Source organism: Lingula anatina, chromosome 2 (assembly GCF_051362555.1).
Source record: "Lingula anatina isolate TDL-2025a chromosome 2, LinAna3.0, whole genome shotgun sequence".
Lineage (NCBI taxonomy): Eukaryota > Metazoa > Brachiopoda > Lingulata > Lingulida > Lingulidae > Lingula > Lingula anatina.
The window spans coordinates 30,964,251-30,986,272 of NC_141768.1; the positions used below are offsets into that span (position 1 = coordinate 30,964,251).

A 22,022-nucleotide genomic window follows, 5' to 3' on the forward strand; every position below is an offset into this window, starting at 1 on the left:
TGCAGTGAGTCTTTTGATTTTAACTTTTTGTGAAAGAAAAGAGAATTGTTTCCGGCATACATATCATGGTAGCAATATCGTGAGTAATCAGATATCAATGCAGAAGAAGACCATGTCTTGCTGCACACATCACAACCATATAACAAATCACCACAAGGCACTTTGTGGTCAAAATGCAAGCGCTTGTGAATATTTCCAATGGGATAAGATCTCACGGCTATACAAGCCTTACTAAAATGCTCTTTTCCAACCCTCTCCTTGAAAAGTTTCCCATTGCAGCATTTGTAAATAAAGTCACATGTGTGTCCTTTACGTCGTTAAAGACTTGGTGTTCACGGATACGCAATGCATTGTTGACATACTTGTAGTGCTTCGGCCAAAATAACAACAAATATTTCATAAAAGGATGATTTACATGTTTTAATACATGTTATACTTTTATCATTAGCCGTTTTGCAAAAAAAAAAAAATAAAATAATAATAATAATCATGCGCCAAATCTACACAGATCACAAAAAAAAGCCAGTAATGATGAAACATCTCCTCTGAATGTAACAACTCTGTAAAATGGCTTAAAACACTTAAATGTTAATACATGTAATTTCAACAAATCTAGTACAATGTTTGTGAAATTTCTACAAATGATTCTTAGCAAAAAAAAAAAAATCTTATCTGTTCACTGAGTGTAATGAAACTTTTTAAAATAATATATTTGAGAAAAGTGCAAATTAAAGTCATGATAACTCTTCATTTTGGCCAAAAATTGGATTTTCCTGGAGTAAACGGCAATTTTCCCATACTTGCTAATGGTCAGCGACCCCATTCCTGCATTCAAAGTTAGTCCAGGCTTTTTTTCCTAAACATTTGGTTTTTTGTTAAAATCTCTTAAGAGATTTTAACTGACGGAGCCCAATCTAGCATTGCATAGTCACGCGATATCAAGCGATAATTTCTGGTGACCTACTTAAAACTGCGGGAAAAGCAGACAACAACAACACTGTATAACAATAATATAAGATTCATAAGATATATTCGTCTTACTGCTAAAAATGCATTTATATCTACAATGTGTGCTATTCTGGGCTTTTCGTTATCCAAAGCACTGTACAAAAACTCGCAACTTACGTCTGCGTATTGCATCAGGCTTTTCACGCCAGAAGTTATTTTGGTCTCAAATGAAAGCGAGAATCAGTGTAACATCCCAACGTCATTGGCAACAGATGCCTTAACGACCAGGAAGAAAGGCATTGAAAGCCCTATTGACAAGCACAGATTTTAGTTTTACTACAATAACGGTCGTTTTAGTGGTAAAATGCACTAGAATATATTTCCATGCATTTTTTACAATGCATTTCTCGTGGAATTTTGAATCTCAAAGGAAGAGTTATTATTGCTTTAAATTTAAACAAGGCAGCAAAGCTGTGAAATGTACAGACAAAAACAGAAAATAAAAATGCAGAAAATAGGACATTTTGTCAATTTTGATGCAATAATAAATAATGCTTATAACAGCACAGTCAATCAACACTGAATTTTAATCATGCACAACAGGTAACATGGTCAATTACAGGAGCAGATCCAGAGAATTTTCTGACAGTATTCCAAATTATCTTTGTTGATCCATCCTCCATTTTTGATGGTCTTCTAACACAAAAGAATAGATTCCCGTCAATGTAAACTTTAAAATCTGACCATCATATGGAAGAACCAGAAGACAGTTTCTATCCAGCCCTGCAACAAGATTATAGTTTCAGGACCATGAAAGTTCAAATTCACATAATGAAAATCCAAATATTTGAAAATGATGACAGTGCATAAAATAATATTACATAATCTCCTAAGGGTTCATAATGACATCATGCTTTCCTTAGACAAACAAAAAGATGTTATTTTAGTCCTTTTAGATCTGTCTGCTGCATTCGACACCATTGACCACAACATACTTCTGCAGAGACTACAGTACCGATTTGGAGTAAATGATTTAGCACTTAATTGGTTAACCTCACATCTAAAAGATCGAACATAAAAGGTGTCAATTGAGTCGTTGCTATCAGAGCCCACTGTTTTAGAGTATGGTGTCCCTCAGGGGTCTGTGCTAGGTCCATTGCTCTTCTCATTGTATATGCTACCAATAGAAGACATTATAGTTAAACATGGTCTCAACACTGTCATTTTTGCTGATGACACTCAAATTTATGTCACAAGTGAAAGTAATCGCTCCATGGCTATCACCTCAATAAAAACTTGTCTAGTTGAGATCTGGAATTGGATGAAAACAAACATGCTAGCACTAAATGATGGAAAAACTGAACTAATATGGTTTACATCAAGGTCTAAGTCAGACAGTGGAAATGCAATGAAATCTGACATTTGTATCGGTGGTGTCAACATCAATCCATCTAGCTATGTGAAAGATTTAGGTGTCACCTTTGATCAGTATGCAACTATGGATAGACCACCATTCATATCCATATACCTTTACATATCTAATTAGTTTAAAAATGAGAATCTTAACATGCCCAAAAATCAAATCTGAGTGGAAAACACTTATTTCCAAAAAACAACAAAAAAAGAAAAAAAAAAGCCATAACTTCACCAAAACTTAACTGATCAAGCTTATTTTCAAACTTATTCTGTATTTCAGTAAGACTGATCACCCCTGTGAACTTCAAGACAATTGGCCAATTTTCCTTGAAATGTGTTGCATATATGCTGAAAAAAATTGAAAAAAAAACAAACAAAAAAAAAAAAAACGGCATAACTTCCATAAAAATGGCCTGATCATGCTGATTTTCAAACTTGACCTGCATATTATGAATATTCATCCGTTATGTAAGTTTTAAGCCAAAAGGTAAAACAGTTTTCCACTTATCGTGTTACAGGTGTTGTATATATGCTGAAAAAAGTGAAAAAACAGCATAACTTTCACAAAAATTGTCCAATCATGCTATCCACCCCTGCAATAAGATTATAGTTTCAGGACCAAAAACAGCATAACTTCCACAAAAATTGTCCAATCATGCTGATTTTTTAACTTGACCTGAGTATTATGAATATATATATAAGTTCTGTAAGTTTCAAGCCAAAAGGTAAAAGGATTTTTCACTTATTGTGTTATCGGTGAAAGTGCAAGGTGACGATGGCGAAGACAGACGAAGGTGACGGCTATATTTACAGACACATCTGTGTCTGTACATAAAAACTGCTGATGCTGTATATAAAAATAGTTAAATGTTAATAACTTTGTGAAATTTCCTTAATTCTTTGTGAACTTTGCACAATGAAGCTTATAATTAACAACTGAAATAATCAGCCATAAGCTTATCAGTTGACTGTGTGTAATGAAATTGATTTTTCGGACAATATATTTGAGAAAACTAAAAATTGCACAGAAAAAAGGCAAATTCCATGGTTTAAAATACTTTTATGTTAATAATTTTGACAAATCAAGTCCAATGTTCGTGAAATTTCTACAAATGATGCTTAACAACTGAAATAATCTGAGATCAGCTTATCAGTTGACTGTGCCTAATGAAAATGATGTTTTCAGAAAATATTTAAGAAAACTAAAAATAAGATTGAAAACACTGGCAAATTCCATACCTAAACATATTCAAATGTAAATGATGTTGACAAATCTAGTCCAATGTTTGTAAAATTTGTAAAAAATAAGCTTAACAACTGTAATAATCTGAGATAAGTGTATCAGTTGACTGCGTTGTTTATTGGCAATTGATATGAGAAGATTGAGAATTACAAAAAATAAAATTTTCAATATTACAATAATATTATTCAGTATCAAATGAAGCATTTAATGTTATGATTTGAGTTTGGTTGTGTAAGAGGTGACAAATTACCTATTACTGCCATCAGGAAACAATATATACCCATTCAAGATTTCTCCTTACTACCAATACCAGATGCAGATTCCTCCTTGTAATGGGTGTCTAAAATCAGGCTTTGCACATCATTTGACATTTATAATGTTGCCACATATCATGTATTCTACACATGGATGAGATAATGCACTGCTCTTGCTGCTGTTTTTCACCGCCTACTTTTTTAGGTATTATCCATTACAAGATAGGTAGAGTCAGTTCCCCAAGAAGCCACCATGCTGTATGGAAAGGGTCACCTGGAAAAAGAACAATATATTTGAGAAAAATGAAAATCATATTAAAATTATCTCCTACTAGACTATTAGACTTAAAAACTGGAAACTTTGGTGATTGGTGAAACTGTAGTCAAAATGTGTGTTGGCATTTCAGAATTTTAGTGCAACAGGGGGTTGCGCCCTCCCTTGGGGGGGGGGGAGGGGATGATTCGGAATTCTTTTCATGTTATTTCTGTTATCTCCCCCTAGACCATTTGAGTTAGATAATTGAAACTTTGGTGATTGCTAGACCTGTCATCAGGGAATTGCGTTGGCACTTCAGAATTATTTCAAGAGGGCATTGGGATGTCCTTGGGGGGGGGGATAGTTGTTCAAAATTTTTTTCACGTTATAATTTCCCTGATCTCCTCTTAGACCATTAGACTTTAGAAGTTGAAACTTTGGTGAATGATAGCTGTTTCCTCAAGGATGTGCATGGGCATTTCATAATTAGTTCAACAGAGGGTTTGGCTATCCCTGGGGGTGATTGATTTTGAAGCCTTTTCTCATTGTTATACCATTATGCTTATATGTCATGTAACAACTAATTGATCATTTTCTGACGTTTGTATCTGTACAGGCTGATGAGGAAATTATAGGGCAAAACACAATGGCAATGCAAATGAGTTGACGTCAAGCCAATGCTATGTGCACAAATATGCAAATCAATCCCCGCTTGTCACACTGTTCATGCTCAACGGGGAATTATTGCCACTTGCTGCAAGCCAAGGTAATTACAAAGTTCCTTATCGGTTGGAACTGTTCCTTTCTCTAGGCTGAGATAGTCCTATCTCCTGCCTTGCTAGTGGTTTGTTCCATAAGGTGACCTCATTTGAAAGTTTTTGGCGTATTATTCTTAACTCATAACACATATAAATCTCTAGGTGACCCTTTTACAAAATGATAATTTCCCAGGTACTATCAGTGGCGGATCCAGAGATATATTCTGACAGTCTTCCAAATTATCTTTGTTGAGCCATCCCCCATTTTTGAATGTCTTCCGACAGAAAAATTAGATACCTGTCAATGTAAACTTGAAAATCTGACCGTCTTCCGGAAGACCCAGAAGACGGCCTAAATCCGCCCCTGACTATATATAGTGATGATGAACACCGAACACCAGCAGAGCAATATTATTGTTGCACTGACCTGTGCTGAAGCTGTGACATTGTAGATCTTGCTCGTAATGATGAGTTTATAAATTAGCTGTCCTCAGTTGGATGATAATCCAAGAGACATACCTTCATCTCTGCTGAAATCAGAGAACACATCATTAATTAAGAATATATACAGACATATACAGCAGTTACATCATAGACATATCACAGTGATCAAAATATATATAAACACATACAGCCACAAAACAAACATGCATAGTGATCAGAATATATAGAGACACATACAGCATCACAACAGGCAGTACACAGGCTTCAGAATGTATGCAGGCATTTTTTTTCTAGTTGTGAGGGTCAAAAGGGATTGAAATGAACAACTAAGTAAAGCAATATTATTGTTGCACTGACCTGTGCTGAGGCTGCAACGTTGTAGATCTTGCTAGTGATGATGAGTTTATAAAAAAGCTGTCGTCAGTGTGATGATAATCCAGGAATCATACCGTCATATCCGTTGAAAACTCAGTGCCATCCCAAAACAACTCCTACAAGTTCATATCAACCCTTGTCAATTTGTACATATATAAAACTCAGTGGGATATAAGTTGCCCTTTTACAAAATGATAATTATACAGCTACTAATTATAGTTGTGACTGTCAAAAGGGGATAGAAGAGAACAACAAAGTATAGCAATATCATTATTGCACTGACCTGTGCTGAGGCTGCGATGTTGTGGTCTTGATGTGATGATCAGTTTAGATGTCGTAAGTATGATGATAATCAAGGAGATACACCTTCATCTCTGCTGAAATCAGAGAACACATCATTAATTGAGAATATATGCAGACATATACGGCAGTTACAACATAGACACATTACAGTGATCAAAAATATATATAAACACATACAAAACAGACATGCATAGTGATCAGAATATATAGAGACACATAAAGCAATGCAACAGGCAGTACACAGGCTTCAGAATGCATGCAGGAATTTTTTTCTAGTTGTGAGGGTCAAAAGGGTATTGAAGAGAACAACAAAGTATAACAATATTATTGTTGCACTGACCTGTGCAGAAGCTGTGACATTGTAGATCTTGCTGGTGATGATGAGTTAAAAATAAGCTGTCCTCAGTTGGATGATAATCCAAAAGACATACCTTCATCTCTGCTGAAATCAGAGAATACAGGCACATACAGTATACACAACACAGATATAATACAGAGATCAGAATATATTTAAACATTCAAACAATGACAAAGCAGACATATGTACATGTACAGTAAGCAGAATATATACAGACACACACTGTCACAAAAGACAATGCACTGTAAGGCATGAGAAAACATTAAATTTAATGTTTATATATAGGAATTGGAATGACTGTCAGAAATTCTTGTTCACATTCACCAGTTCATATTAACCCTTAATTTTCACTCTGAACATATAAAAGACTCTGTGGGATTTAGGTGACCCTTTTAAAAATGATAATTTACAGGAAATTTCGTCTATATACAGATTTTTCTCAGCGCCTTCCCACCCCAACCCCTATGAGTTCATATCAACCCTTGTCAATTTGAACATATATAAAACTGTGTGGGATCTAAGACTGGGTTCCCATACCTTGATCAATCCATCCGGATCAGTCTAACTCCCTAAGGAGTCTCACTAGATTGCTATCAACTTAATCGACTTAATTGTCTGCCAGGAATATCGAACCAACTAGGGGGTAAAGATAATTACCCCCTTACAGCTTTACTAAGCATGACAGACATTTAAAACGGTTAAGTTGATAGCAATTTAGTTAGACTCCCCAGGGAGATAGATCAATCCAAATATCTGTGGGACTGTCCCCAAGTGACCCTTTTAAAAATGATAATTTCCCAGGAACTATATAAAGTGGTAAGGATCAAAAGGGGATTGAAGAGAACAACAAAGTATAGCAATATCATTTTTGCGCTGACCTTTGATAAGGCTGCGATGCTGGAGATCCTGATATGATGTTGAGTTTAGCTGTCCTCAGTGTGATGATAATCCAAAAGACACACCTTCATCTCCGCTGAAAAGAATATATGCAGACTTATACAGCAGTTGCAACACAGACACGTCACAGTGATCAAAATATATATAAACACATACAGCCACAACATAAACATAGATAGTGATCAGAATTTATACAGACACATACAGCCTCACAAAATTCAATGCACTCTAAGGCTGCATTCACATGCAATGTCTATTTTCTAAATTCTATTTTCTATTCGCGGTATGTCTTATGATCACGGTCTGTGCCCTGAATATCCCGCGGCGTAATTACTGGCAGTGCGAGCCAGTTACTTATACGAAGCTGTAATTAATTCTCGGCGGTGCTCAGAGGAGATTCTGATACCTTGACACATGCGCAGTAGGAAGTTAGCAAGTTATGGCAACCGCGATTGCTTTGAAAAATGTGTTTGTCGATTTTGTGCAACAACAAGATGAAGAAGATGAAGAAGCTATACACACAACAGATGTGAGTACAACCGTCATGATCCGATGGCAAGTGATGCGGCAACGGAGGATGAGATTTTATAGAATGCGAGCTAGGAGGCGAAAACTGTTGATGCTGCTTTTGTTGTCTGTGCTGCTTGTTTCACCTGAGAGGACTATATGGTCTCGGGAAAGGTAATGTTTGCTATTCTTATCAACAGGGAATGTTTCAACAGTGTGACATTTTCCTCGTGTTCGTTTCCTTACACGACTTCACGATTTCAATGTATTATGGACCCCAAATTCTAAAATCCAGATGAGGTGAATCGTCAGGTATAACCCCCCCCCCCCCCCCCACACACACACACACACACACAAAAAAAAAAGTTTGAGAAATATAAAGTGTGTGAAACGGTAACTAAGGCGAAAATATACATGTGTACACCTAGCTAAGGTAAATGTATTTACTTATAATAATAATTTATTGAGCACTAAAATGTTTCAGTACATTTTGCAGGCCCTGTAAACTACTTGTGTTATACATACATGTAATATATATATATATATATATATATATATATATATATATATATATATATATATATATATATATATATATATTTATGAAACCATTATATTAACATTGTTCATATGCAAGAATAATTTTGTTATAGAACAGTCTCAACAATAAACAAGGGAATTATATTCAAGCCTGATTTCTTTTTATACTAGAAATGTATGCATAATGCATTTCTTTGTATTTATTGTTATGTAGTTTTATTGTTTTAGGTCAAGCCATTGGATGGAGAGAATCGTTAATGAAATATTTGATGATAGGGACTGGCAAGAAAGTTTCAGAATGAGGCGGGAGACATTTGAATATCTGGTCAACGAATTAGCTCTGCATTTACCAACACCTGGGATGTGGAGGTAGGTTATGATCTTACGGGACACTGATATTTTAATTTCTATCGGTAAGAAAGAAACCTGTAATAAATAATTGTATAGATAATAAAACTGCCAACATACCATTGTAGATTTCCATTATAAGCATCTTCTATGCTTGAGTATGAAACAGAATTTAGATGTTTAGTTTTTATGTTTGTCAGCATTTTTTTCCACTGAGCAAAAGATAGATGTTGCATGGTGACTATAAGAATGCTTCTGTGCTTGATCCTGTCATAATAAATATTGAATTGCAGGATTTTAGGGTGTTTTAGTTATAGAAATTGTGTGGAATGTTTCTTGTGTTTGATATTTGGTGTTTAAATTTCAGATCGATTTCTATGCGACGACGTGTGGCTGTTACCCTGTGGATTCTGGCACACAGCACAGACTACGCGACAGTGGGGCATCTGTTTGGGCTGGGCCGCTCAACAGTGTGCATGATATTCAGACACACGGTGTTGGCTTTGGCAACACACATTGCTCCCCTGTACATACAAATGGGGAGAGGCTCGATGCCATTGTGAGGGGGTTTGAGGAAACATGGGGGATGCCTCACTGTGTAGGGGCCATGGATGGGACGCATATTCCAATTGTGGCACCATTGGAGCACAAGGGAGATTATTACAATAGGAAGGGATTTTATTCCCTTGTTGCTCAGGTAAAAAATAGACTTGTGATAGCTAGCAATAACAATATTGTTTTAGCAATACTTAGAAATAGAACACTAAATTAATAGTAATAAACGTGAGACTATTATATTAGTATTTTAATTTTCTGTTTACTAAGTGTAGAATTTCCTAAATAAAGATATTAAAGTCTCACATCTAACTACCCCCCCAAATTTTTTTTTTCATAAGCTGACTAAAAATGATTAATTTGGGGATAAGAAACTTTCTGACCTTGCTGTATCCTTCCTTCAGTGAAAATATATTTTAGTCATTACGTGGCATGAGCTTGATATTTTTTCCATTTTAGGTTGTGTGTGACCATGAGACCAGAGTGTTGGATGTCATTGTGGGGTGGCCCGGCAGTGTCCATGATGCCAGGGTTTTGGCAAATTCGAATGTCTACAGGAAGGCAGAAGAGGGGAGGCTGTTCCCAATGGATGATCAACATGTAAGAAACACTGAAGGAATAGATGTCCCATTGTTTATTTTGGGAGATTCTGCCTACCGGCTGAAGCCCTACCTAATGAGGCCCTTCCCAGATAATGGACACTTAAATAGGCTGCATACTAATTTTAATTATAGACATTCTCGGGCAAGGATACCCATCGAATGTTGTTTTGGGAGGACAAAAAAGAAGTGGAGTATTCTCCAATATCGTATTGTCTTTGACACTGAATTTGTTTCGCATCTTTTAATGGCATGTTTTGCTTTACATAACATTTCTTTAGTTCACAAACATGAAATTAATTTTGAGTTTATTTTGCAAGTGGAGCAGGACCGTGAACATAGAGGGTATCATCCACCGCCTAGAGAGGAGAGGGCACGGTTTCGAGGAAAAGATATAAGGGAATCGTTAATGGGGTTTTTCAATAGATAGACTTTCTTCCTCCATTTTAGGATAGTAGTTCTGTTTTTGAATAGTTTGAATTACCTGACCTAAAAACAAAAATTGGTTACAGAAAATAATAAACTTATTTATTACTTTCATTGTCTCTTCTCTTGTATTTTTAAGACTGTGGCATATGCAGATAATGTGTGCATTTACCGAAAGTAACAATGAGGTATTACGGTATTTTGTTTACCATGGGTATATTCTCAATTTTGGATTAATTTGTTATCTCTACTCTCCACCCATTATAAGGGTTAAAATGCAGTAATTTATAGGACATTTACAATTTGCTGGATTACACCCTAGGTTCAAGATGCAGGCATTGCAAGCTCAATTTTTATTTCTTCTTTAACTTGCTGCAGATTCGAAAGTGCACACCGCAAAACAGCAATGACGCAAGGTATCACAAAGCATTGGCTAAAATTTGGTGATATTAAAAAACAGGTGTCAAGGAATTGTACTTTCTGTACAAAATGGCAATCCTGATTTGTGAAGTTTAAGTAACAAAAAGGACAATGTTTTCTTGGATAGATAGCAAGGCATGGGTTAAAGATAAGGACTAACAAGTCCAGGGAAACTACCCTGAGGTTATTCTTTTCTTACTTTCCTGACCTCTGTTACTAAAATTATAAATTAACCTCTTACTCTGGTAAAATATGGAATGTGAATTCTACAGATACAAAGATCAACATATAAGCGGTATCCAGCTGTGGTAAGTGTATTTATGTAGTCCTTGAAAGTAAGCATCTTTTTCAGATGCCCCTCACTCAATTTAAGGTACCCTCCCCTTTACCAAAAAATAAATGAAATTCTACATGAAAGTAAGACCTCTTTTAAAACACAAAAAGAAAAGCTGTCCCTATTTCTCTACGGTCATGGATCTTTATCACCCGCCCAAAATGAAATTATCTTCGAAACTGTTGCAAATTTTCTTCTCGAAAACTTTGTCATCACTTAATAGGTACTATCTCTTTTCTTCTTCTTTCTTTCTGTACTTAATTTGTGCTCCATAATATTTGTATATATGTATATATGTATCCATTTGTTTTATTTATTTACTTATTTAATTTTGTGGAGAGCATATAATGCTTCCAGCGCCTTGCCTCCATTTCTTTTTTTTTTGAATAAACGTTGTTAAAAAAAAAGTAAGCAAAACAACCTGTTGTAACCATTTGCCATTTATTGGTTTTAATAAACAATAAATTTGATTAGATATGTGTGTGCTCATTGATCGACAGATTGACAAATTGCCATTGTGAAGTTCAACATAGTGACTACTCAGGATATGGAATGAGTAGACACACGATTGTTTTACTGTCCAAGAAAGAACAAATTATTTTTAAAAGCATGTTTTGTTTCGAGTAGAAGCCTGATCATACCTTTAATTTATAATATCAATTCGACCTTTAAATGGCACTTGCCAAAAGTTTTTTCATTGCAACCAAGGATATAGTTAGTCGTTTTTGTACCAACAATGATTTACCTTTTGTTTCTACAACCTTGTAAATGGTTCACACTTTGAAGTGGAATCATGTGCTCTTCCTAACAAGGAAAGGATACTCTCACTGTAATCATGCAATCTTGCAAGAATGTGTCCTTATCTTATAAAACTTTTGTGGAATGGCCGTTCAATTTTTAATTTGCATAAGAAGACGCATCATTTCAAGCTGGTGCTGTCTTTCTCTTTCCTTCTCTTCTTGTCGTTCCTGTCGTTGCCTCTCCTCTCTCTCTCGATCCATTGCCCGTTGACGGTCTTCTCTATCAAACATTTTCATCTGCATTTCCTGTTCTGCCTTCAGTCTCTTTTCTTCGAACTCAAGAGGTGAAGCGCGTTCTTTTCTCATTTCGTCCACCATCGACTCCCACAATTCGCTAAAGGTTTCCCCAGTTTATCTTCGCTCTCTGGTGCCTGGAAAGAAATAATCGCAGATCAGGCCCATAGCCAGAAATTTCAAAAGGGGGGTTCTTTTTCTGAAAAAGTGGACCGTTTACCATGAAACTTTCATGTACCTTAATTAAACTTCACCCAGAGGGGACCTATTCCCTGCAAAAGGGGGGTTCTTTCGAACCCCCCGAACCCCCCCCTGGCTACGGGCCTGCAGATATTAACCCATTGTAGCCCTCATCATCAAAACAAACGGCAGCCATACTGGAGGGAGACCGGAATCGTCTGCTGTGCATGATCATGTCTACATGTACAATTTAGCATTTAATTTCTGTGTTTTCTTTGATATTAAACCGAGTAAAATGATGAATTACAGCAGGGTATATGATAGAGAGAAGATAACTAACTTTACAAGCGTTCACAGACTGCCTGCAGTGGTAACAATCCAAGGTGTAGGGACGAAAACCGTAAACGGAGGAGAGACTGAGGAGTGGCCTTGAATCAAGACTCATCGGACAAGTAAAGGATAAAACTAATTTATTTTACAGCAAAGAATGAAGACCCAGCTGTGCAGCCTTAACCATAAAAGAAAAAAAGTAGAAAACCAAAGACCGAGGTGTATTAGATATGAGCGCACGTACACTGCATATTAGTAGCGCCCAAAAAGTCTTGGTGGAGAGTGTGTTGTAAAAACGTGTGGAAATACCCAGGCAAGGTTTCGACATTCATTATGAAGACTCACTTATTGCCTTGGGTGTAATTTGTTATCAGTTATGGTGCTCTTTGGATTTTATCTGCTGTCATCTACCTCTTTAATACCTGGTTAGCATTATTGTCAATTAGTGTCAAGGCTACAGTACAATGTACACAGCTCAGCTGGGCCAATTAAATCAATTACATGTACCTGTGTCATGTGTATTTGGAAGTTAGTGGCTTGATTTTAGATTTAGTGTAGTGTTAAGAGTAAATCCGTTTTGTAAGTATATATTCTAGCTCAGGTACCATTTAATTGAATGAACTTAATGAAATAAATTTGAAAAATGTTGAATTCTGTGTTTTCCTACTGTATTATGATGCAAGTTACAATATGAATAAAAATAACTATTACTTTTTTTTTGTTAATTTACATTTAGGAAATTGATCTGACATTTTCCCACCAAGCCACACTGAATGATTGGGTGCAAATAAATCTTGGTTATCAAAAAATAAAATAAAAATAAAAAAAAAATAAAAAAAAAAACAAAAAAAAAAAACAACAGGTGACAGGTACAAAAGGCAGCTAGATGGCACACAAGGTAGAAGCAGCGAAAAAAATATTCTTATATCTTTGTGACCAGCTGAGGAGACAGGATCTGAACATCAGGAGAGTGAAATTCAGTGCATGACAGGAGTTATTTAATTGGATTTGTTTATTTATTTAATTGTTCATTTGTTGTTTTAAAGTTGTTATCCTGATAGCTTGCATACAACAAGGACAGGTATTCTATTTATTTAGAATTGTGAGCAGAAGCACAAGAAGAAACGAAAACACTTTTTCTTTCTCATATTTTTAAAGGCTAAATGAAAAAGTTTGCAAGAAATATAAAATTTTGTATGGTGCACCTCCCACAGATGGTCTGATATGCAGAAACAGATGGCTGTTGTACATGTAGGTTGTGCATTTTTAAATTGTGACCACCAGTTGTGGAATATTCTCCTAAATAAAATTACAAACTGCTTAGTAACACCATCTAAGGCCTTATATGTACATATACCCACACACAATTATTGCACACAGCACATATCAATTGTGAGTCTTCAATCAAGCATTTCTCTAGACATAGATTAAAAATATACTAAACAGGTTCCTCAAATTATGGTGGCTTGATTCGACTTAATATGCTCATGTACATGTTGCATTGCATCATTAAAAGTATGGAAATATTTTTCATGTCAGTGTTATCAACCAAAAGGAAAGGGACCCTGATAATCTGTCATTGAATTGTGCAACAATGTTTTGCATTTTATGTTTACTTTTATTCATACAAAATGGGCATTTTCCTGTATTTTCAATCAAATAAAGACCAATTCGTGAATTGACTTGTTGTTATGTTACATTGAATGTCAAAAGTTTGAAAAATACATTGCTTCTGTGAAGGTCTGGACTTATAATAAAATGCTAACAATGTTGCTTATGTGAATGGTTGAATTCATGGTAAAATATTGAACTCTCAAACAACAGTCATGTTACAAATACTTCCTAATGAACCAAAATGAAGCACAAGAATGCTGAAATAATTCCTGACAGCTTCATGATGTACAGTTAAATCATATCTGACAGCAATATTTCTTGTCACAACCCTGCATACTGTCTTCTTTGATCCCGATGGTCAGCTCAAATTTCTCCTTATATCTATCCTTTATGTAAAAAGTTGCCTCTATAAAAGGTTGAACTTATGATTACACAGTAAACTCTCTAAAACTATAACTGTTATTACCCAATGAACAAGAAAAGTGAAGTAGCTTCTGACAATTCCACAATGTTGGGATACAGGGGTAGGTCAGGATTTCACGTTTTTGGACTGTCTTGAGTTTATATGGGTTGCTCACGCTGATCAGCTGAAGTTTTCACATGTATATACTATTTTCCTTTTGGTGTACTTGTTCGCGATATGAAGATTATTTCATTTTATTTGGTTCACCTATATTTACGCTACTATTCCCCGTCGTTCTTTCCCTTCAGTATGGCCGCTGGACTAGTGTTACGGAGCAAATATGACGTCACTGTAATCGGTTAATAGTGTATAGCAAAATCAAGATTTAATATAAACCTTAAATATTCAACAATGGGACAGGTCACGGCTGACTGTTCAGAGGGACTTTTTCCTATTCATCCTTTAATGCACAACATATAATTCACAAAAGAAGTGTAACATCAATTTCATGAATTATCATGTATACTGGTTAGTGGTAGGTACATTTTAATAATCTAATCTGCTAGACTAGCTCATTAATAATATTATAAACACAGTAAGAAAAACACATATGTCACCAGGATCTTTCAAATATGAATGCAAACCAACAACTTTGTGCTTCAGTTTAAAATAGCCTTTTGAGAAAAAACATATTTAAACATACCAGTACCACCTCTTCTCAGAGGAATAAAGCTGTCAGCGCTACTCGTTGAGCTGAAGCTGGCACTCCTTTGGCGTTCACTAGGAGACCCCAGTGGTTCCACAGCGTCATCCAGCTCTTCCTCCTCGTCAATATTTTCATCACCATCCTCAAAAATATCATCTGGGAGTTCTCATCTGTAATACAATCAAAAATATACCTGTTACATATAGTTATTTCAATCCATATTGTCTTATTAAAATAGCTGTACTAAAGTTATATGTAAAAAGCAGGCCAGAGTGGAAATAAAATGTAAACAAATGACCTTATTTAAATGCCCTCTAGAAGAAAAACAACTTTTCCAAACATAACTGTTACCATATAAGAATGAGCTTTAATAATCATCTGTGTTCAGGCAAAGTGGAAAATGGCTTTTTTTGTTGCAATAAACATCAAAAGGAGTAGTACTATCAAGATGACAGATTGTATCACTTTCTAAAGGTGGCATGTTTGCAGAATGCCAGGAGCAAGCTACTGGAAGAAAAAGGTAATTATACTTAATTGTTTGTTTGTGGATGCCAGGAAGATGGATCTACAAACAAAGGACATTACAACATTGACTCCCCAAATCTTCTCATTCACCTGGCTTGTCAATTTTTAATGGCTTACCTGTGGCTTGGGTGCTTGTACTTGTATCTAGCAAGTTGCGGAGCATTTGCAATGGGCGATTTCCAAGTATCTTGTCAAGTTCATCAAAATGCTTGCACGTTTTGTGCCCCCTACCACTACGACTGAAAAAAATATAAAGAAAGAATCACATGAAGATATAATGAACACATGGATATTGGTAATCAACAGTAACAGCACCCGAGAGACGAATCACAAGATAGGCCTACCATATGAACAAGGCAGCAAAGCTGTCAAATGTACAGACAAAAAGCAGGAAATAACAAAATAGGCTACTGTCAATTCTGATGTAAAAGTACATTATGTTAAACTGCAAATTCAACATCAAATTTTAATTATGCTCAACAGGTAATACCAATGTAAGTAAAATGTGTAACAAGCATAAGGCTTCAGGCCCATGGGAGTTCAAGTTCACACTTTGAAAATGTAAAACTTTCAGAAAAAGAAGTCAATTAGACTGCTTTTCCAACTCGAGCTGCATTTTAGTCCTATGTTTCTTTTTTAAAAGTCTGACAATCATAAGTAATATGGTTTTCCCATGATGGTCATCATGGCAGCAATACCCAAAATTGTGTTTTCTATTTTGATGCAATATTTCATAATGCTTAACAGCATAAAGAATGAAAATTTTAATAATAAAATATACGTATCGTGGATTTTCAGAAAATGTGACTAGCATGGGTCTTCAAGCCCAAGGCGGTTCTAAGTCACACCTTGAAATTGCCAATATGTGAAAAATTAAATTTTCACAAAAAACTGATTAACTGCCAGAAAAATTTACCAAATAGACTGCACTGCCTAATGAAACTGTATTTTAGTCCCATGTTTATTTCCTGTAAGTTTGAGAACAGTAAGTGACATGGTTTTCCTTAAATGGTCATCAAGGGAGCAGTGTCCAAAATAGGGGTTTCTTCAAATTTTGATGCAATATTACATAATGTTTAACAGGATAATAACCATCAATTTTTAATAATAAAATATTAGTATCATGGATATTCAGAAAATGTGACTAGCAAAGGTCTTCAGGCCCATGGAACTTCAAAGTCACACCTTGAAAATGCCAAAATGTAGACAAGACAGCACTGTCCTAAAATGCATTTTTTCCATTTTTAACAATTTTTTAACATATAACAAAATTAACACTTTACTGCCATTTTTATATGATCAACTAAGAAAATTGATGAGATGGGAAAAATATCAATAGAACAGTGTTTAATGTCCAATTTCCTCCATTCTGAGTTTCTGAACATTGTGAATGAATGAATGAATCTGACAAACTGCAATGATAAGAGTTTATTTCCATTTTTGAAACTCTATTATACAATACATGATAACAAGCTTACCATCATTTTTTCATAATCAACTAACAATGTTGTAAAGATGCAGGAAATGTTAAACAAAGACTTTAACGTATCTTATTAGTTAAATAATGAGACTGTAAACATGCCTAAGAATTGAATCTGAGGAAATGTGAAACAAGACAGTACTGTTATGAAATGGGTTTATTTCCATTTTTAACACTTTTTTAACATAAAACAAAATTAACAGTTTACTGCCATTTTTATATGATCAACTAAGAAAGTTGATGAGATGTGAAAAATATCAATAGAACAGTGTCAAATGTCCAATTTCCTCCATTCTGAGTTTCTGAACATAATGAATGATTGAATCTTACAAACTGCAATGATATGAGTTTATTTCCATTTTTGACACTTTATTACACAATACACGATAACAAGTTTACCATCATTTTTACATAATCAACTAACAATGTTGTAAAGATGCAGGAAATGTCAAACAAACACTTTTACATATCTTATTTATTAAATAATGAGACTGTTAACATGCCTAAGAATTGAATCTGAAGAAATGTGAAAAAACAGCATAACTTATAAAATAATGGCCCGATTATGCTGATTTTCGAACTTGACCTGCGTTTTAGTAAGATTGATTACTCCTGTGAGTTTCATGACAACAGGCCTATCGGTTTTCTTTGAAATGTGTTAACAGTGTTGCATATATGCTGAAAAGTGAAAAAAACAGCATAACTACTAAAATGGTGGCCCGATCATGCCGATTTTCGAACTTCACCTGCGTTTTAGTAAGATTGATTACTCCTGTGAGTTTCATGACAACAGGCCTATCGGTTTTCTTTGAAATGTGTTAACAGTGTTGCATATATGCTGAAAAGTGAAAAAACTGCATAAATTCTACATTCATGGCCCGATCATGCTGATTTTCGAACTTGACCTGCGTTTTATGAATATTCATCAGCTCTGTAAATATAAAGCCAAAAAGTAAAACTGTCTTCCACTTATGGTGTTAACGCTGAAAGTGCACGGCGACGGCGACATCGACGGCGACATGAACGGCGACGACAGACGCAGGTGATGGCAATATGTACAGACACATCTGTGTCTGTACATAAAAATAAGAAGGTGAATGAAGTCGAAAATCTGACAGTGTAATTGATAATTGCAAAATTCAAAAGAAACTCACTTGTTTTTGTCTTTTACTTTTTTGTAGTTCTTTAACTTTCTGATTCTGTTCTGGCAAGCCTGGCCCGAACGATCAACACCGTAATCCTTTCTCAGCCGCTCCACAATCTTTCTGAATACCTGAACATTAGTGAAATGCACACACGCAAAATGTGCTTGCATATCTTCCTCCCCCCAGATGTTGATGAGTGCGACAGTCTCAGCATCTGTCCAATTTTCCACACCCTTTGACCTTCCTCCAAATTGTTTTGCACTACCACTAGCCATATTACGTGTCTGTATGCTTGAGTCGTCACAACTAAACTGATGAACTCCACAACTTAGAGATACTACTGCGCATGAGTCAAGGTATCAGAATCTCCTCCGAGCACAGCCGAGAATTAATTACAGCTTTGTATAAGTAACTGGCTCGCGCTTCCAGTAATTACGCCGCGGGATATTCAGGGCACAGACCGTGATCATAAGACATACCGCGAATAGAAAAAAGAATTCAGAAAATAGACATTGCATGTGAATGAAGCCTAAGGCATCAGAATATAAACATAAAATTCAATGTTTATATACAGGGATTGGAATGACTGTCAGAAAATTTTGATTACGTTCACGAGTTCACATTAACCTTTTAAACTCTAAACATATATAAATCTCTAAGTGACCCTTTTATAAAACATACATAGATAGTGATCAGAATATAAATAGACACGTACAGTGTAACAAAAGACACTGTGAGGCATGAGAATATAAACATTGAATTTAAAGTTCATATATAGGGATTTAAATGACTGGCAGTAATTCTTGCTCACCCCCACAAGTTCACATTAACCCTTCTAACATATATATAAAACTGAGTGGGATCTAAGTGTCCCTATAACAAAGTGATATATTCCCAGTTATTATATCATATTATATAGTGGTGATGGCCACAAAGGGTTTGAAGAGAACACAATAAACATTGAATTAAAAAAAAATATATATATATATATATATATATATATATATATATATATATATATATATATATATATATATATATATATATATATTTTTTTTTTTTTTTTGCACTGACCTCTACTAAGACTACAAGGTTGTAGATATCGTAGGTGATGAAGAGTTTATAAATTAGCTGTCTTCAGTGAAATGATAATCCAACAGACATACCTTCATCTCTGCTGAAATCAGAAAACACATCATCAATAAAGAATGTATGCAGACATACACAGTAGTTACAACACAAATATAACACAAAGATAAGATTATATTTAAACAGTCATACAATGATAAAACACACATATACAGTGATCAGAAAATACACAATCATATTTAGTGTCACAAAACACAATGCACTGTGAGGCATCAGAATAAAAACAAAATTTAGTGTTTATTTATAGGGATTGAAATGACTGTCAGAAATTTTTGTTCGCCCCCACAAGTTGACATTATTTTTACTTTGAACACAGATAAAACTGAGTAGGACCTAAGTGGCCCTTTTACAAAATGATAATTACCAAGAAAATATATATAGTGGTGCAGGTAAAAAGGGGATTGAAGAGAACAACAAAGTATAGCAATATCACTATTGCACTGACCTGTGCTGAGGCTGCAACGTTGTAGTCTTGATGTGATGATGAGTTTAGATATCCTTAGTATGATGATATCAAGGATATACACCTTCATTTCTGCTGAAATCATAGAACACAACATTAATTAAGAATATATACAGACATATACAGCAGTTACATCATAGACATATCACAGTGATCAAAATATATATAAACACATACAGCCACAAAACAAACATGCATAGTGATCAGAATATATAGAGACACATACAGCATCACAACAGGCAGTACACAGGCTTCAGAATGTATGCAGGCATTTTTTTTCTAGTTGTGAGGGTCAAAAGGGATTGAAATGAACAACTAAGTAAAGCAATATTATTGTTGCACTGACCTGTGCTGAGGCTGCAACATTGTAGATCTTGCTAGTGATGATGAGTTTATAAAAAAGCTGTCGTCAGTGTGATGATAATCCAGGATTCATACCGTCATATCCGTTGAAAACTCAGTGCCATCCCAAAACAACTCCTACAAGTTCATATCAACCCTTGTCAATTTGTACATATATAAAACTCAGTGGGATATAAGTTGCCCTTTTACAAAATGATAATTATACAGCTACTAATTATAGTTGTGACTGTCAAAAGGGGATAGAAGAGAACAACAAAGTATAGCAATATCATTATTGCACTGACCTGTGCTGAGGCTGCGATGTTGTGGTCTTGATGTGATGATCAGTTTAGATGTTGTAAGTATGATGATAATCAAGGAGATACACCTTCATCTCTGCTGAAATCAGAGAACACATCATTAATTGAGAATATATGCAGACATATACGGCAGTTACAACATAGACACATTACAGTGATCAAAATATATATAAACACATACAAAACAGACATGCATAGTGATCAGAATATATAGAGACACATAAAGCAATGCAACAGGCAGTACACAGGCTTCAGAATGCATGCAGGAATTTTTTTCTAGTTGTGAGGGTCAAAAGGGTATTGAAGAGAACAACAAAGTATAACAATATTATTGTTGCACTGACCTGTGCTGAAGCTGTGACATTGTAGATCTTGCTGGTGATGATGAGTTAAAAATAAGCTGTCCTCAGTTGGATGATAATCCAAAAGACATACCTTCATCTCTGCTGAAATCAGAGAATACAGGCACATACAGTATACACAACACAGATATAATACAGAGATCAGAATATATTTAAACATTCAAACAATGACAAAGCAGACATATACAGTAAGCAGAATATATACAGACACACACTGTCACAAAAGACAATGCACTGTAAGGCATGAGAAAACATTAAATTTAATGTTTATATATAGGAATTGGAATGACTGTCAGAAATTCTTGTTCACATCCACCAGTTCATATTAACCCTTAATTTTCACTCTGAACATATAAAAGACTCGGTGGGATTTAAGTGACCCTTTTAAAAATGATAATATGCAGGAAATTTCTTCTATATACAGATTTTTCTCAGCGCCTTCCCACCCCAACCCCTATGAGTTCACATCAACCCTTGTCAATTTGAACATATATAAAACTGTGTGGGATCTAAGACTGGGTTCCCATACCTTGATCAATCCATCCGGATCAGTCTAACTCCCTAAGGAGTCTCACTAGATTGCTATCAACTTAATCGACTTAATTGTCTGCCAGGGATATCGAACCAACACGGGGGTAAAGATAATTACCCCCTTACAGCTTTTCTAAGTGTGATAGACATTTAAGACAGTTAAGTTGATAGCAATTTAGTCACACTCCCCAGGGAGATAGATCAATCCAAATATCTGTGGGACTGTCCCCAAGTGACCCTTTTAAAAATGATAATTTCCCAGGAACTATATAAAGTGGTAAGGATCAAAAGGGGATTGAAGAGAACAACAAAGTATAGCAATATCATTTTTGCGCTGACCTTTGGTAAGGCTGCGATGCTGGAGATCCTGATATGATGTTGAGTTTAGCTGTCCTCAGTGTGATGATAATCCAAAAGACACACCTTCATCTCCGCTGAAAAGAATATATGCAGACTT

General features: G+C 35.3%; 1 protein-coding gene across 24 annotated transcripts in view; it reads right to left on the minus strand.

Moving 5' to 3' along the window:
• Positions 1-405: 405 nt before the first annotated feature.
• The window catches only part of LOC106177834 (uncharacterized), a 28,374-nt gene continuing 6,757 nt past the window's right edge, over positions 406-22,022 (minus strand). For 8 of the 24 annotated variants that reach the window (XR_015332935.1, XR_015332930.1, XR_015332934.1 and 5 more), the window contains 12 exons: positions 21,905-21,999; positions 21,017-21,118; positions 20,658-20,751; positions 20,357-20,490; positions 19,993-20,085; positions 19,473-19,575; positions 7,234-7,328; positions 6,338-6,439; positions 5,978-6,071; positions 5,677-5,810; positions 5,303-5,405; positions 406-4,135 (listed from right to left, as the gene is read on the minus strand). Coding sequence is in view for 2 of the 24 variants with exons in the window: in XM_013560739.2 (XP_013416193.2) it covers positions 15,261-15,418; positions 15,891-16,012; positions 18,408-18,673 (546 nt within the window). In the remaining 22 variants the exon portion in view is untranslated. Of the gene's footprint in view, positions 4,136-5,302; positions 5,406-5,676; positions 5,811-5,977; positions 6,072-6,337; positions 6,440-7,233; positions 7,329-11,405; positions 12,153-13,387; positions 14,892-15,245; positions 15,419-15,890; positions 16,013-18,407; positions 19,361-19,472; positions 19,576-19,992; positions 20,086-20,356; positions 20,491-20,657; positions 20,752-21,016; positions 21,119-21,904; positions 22,000-22,022 lie in introns of those variants that run through there. The other 16 variants (XR_015332931.1, XR_015332937.1, XR_015332933.1 and 13 more) reach the window with 15 other exon arrangements.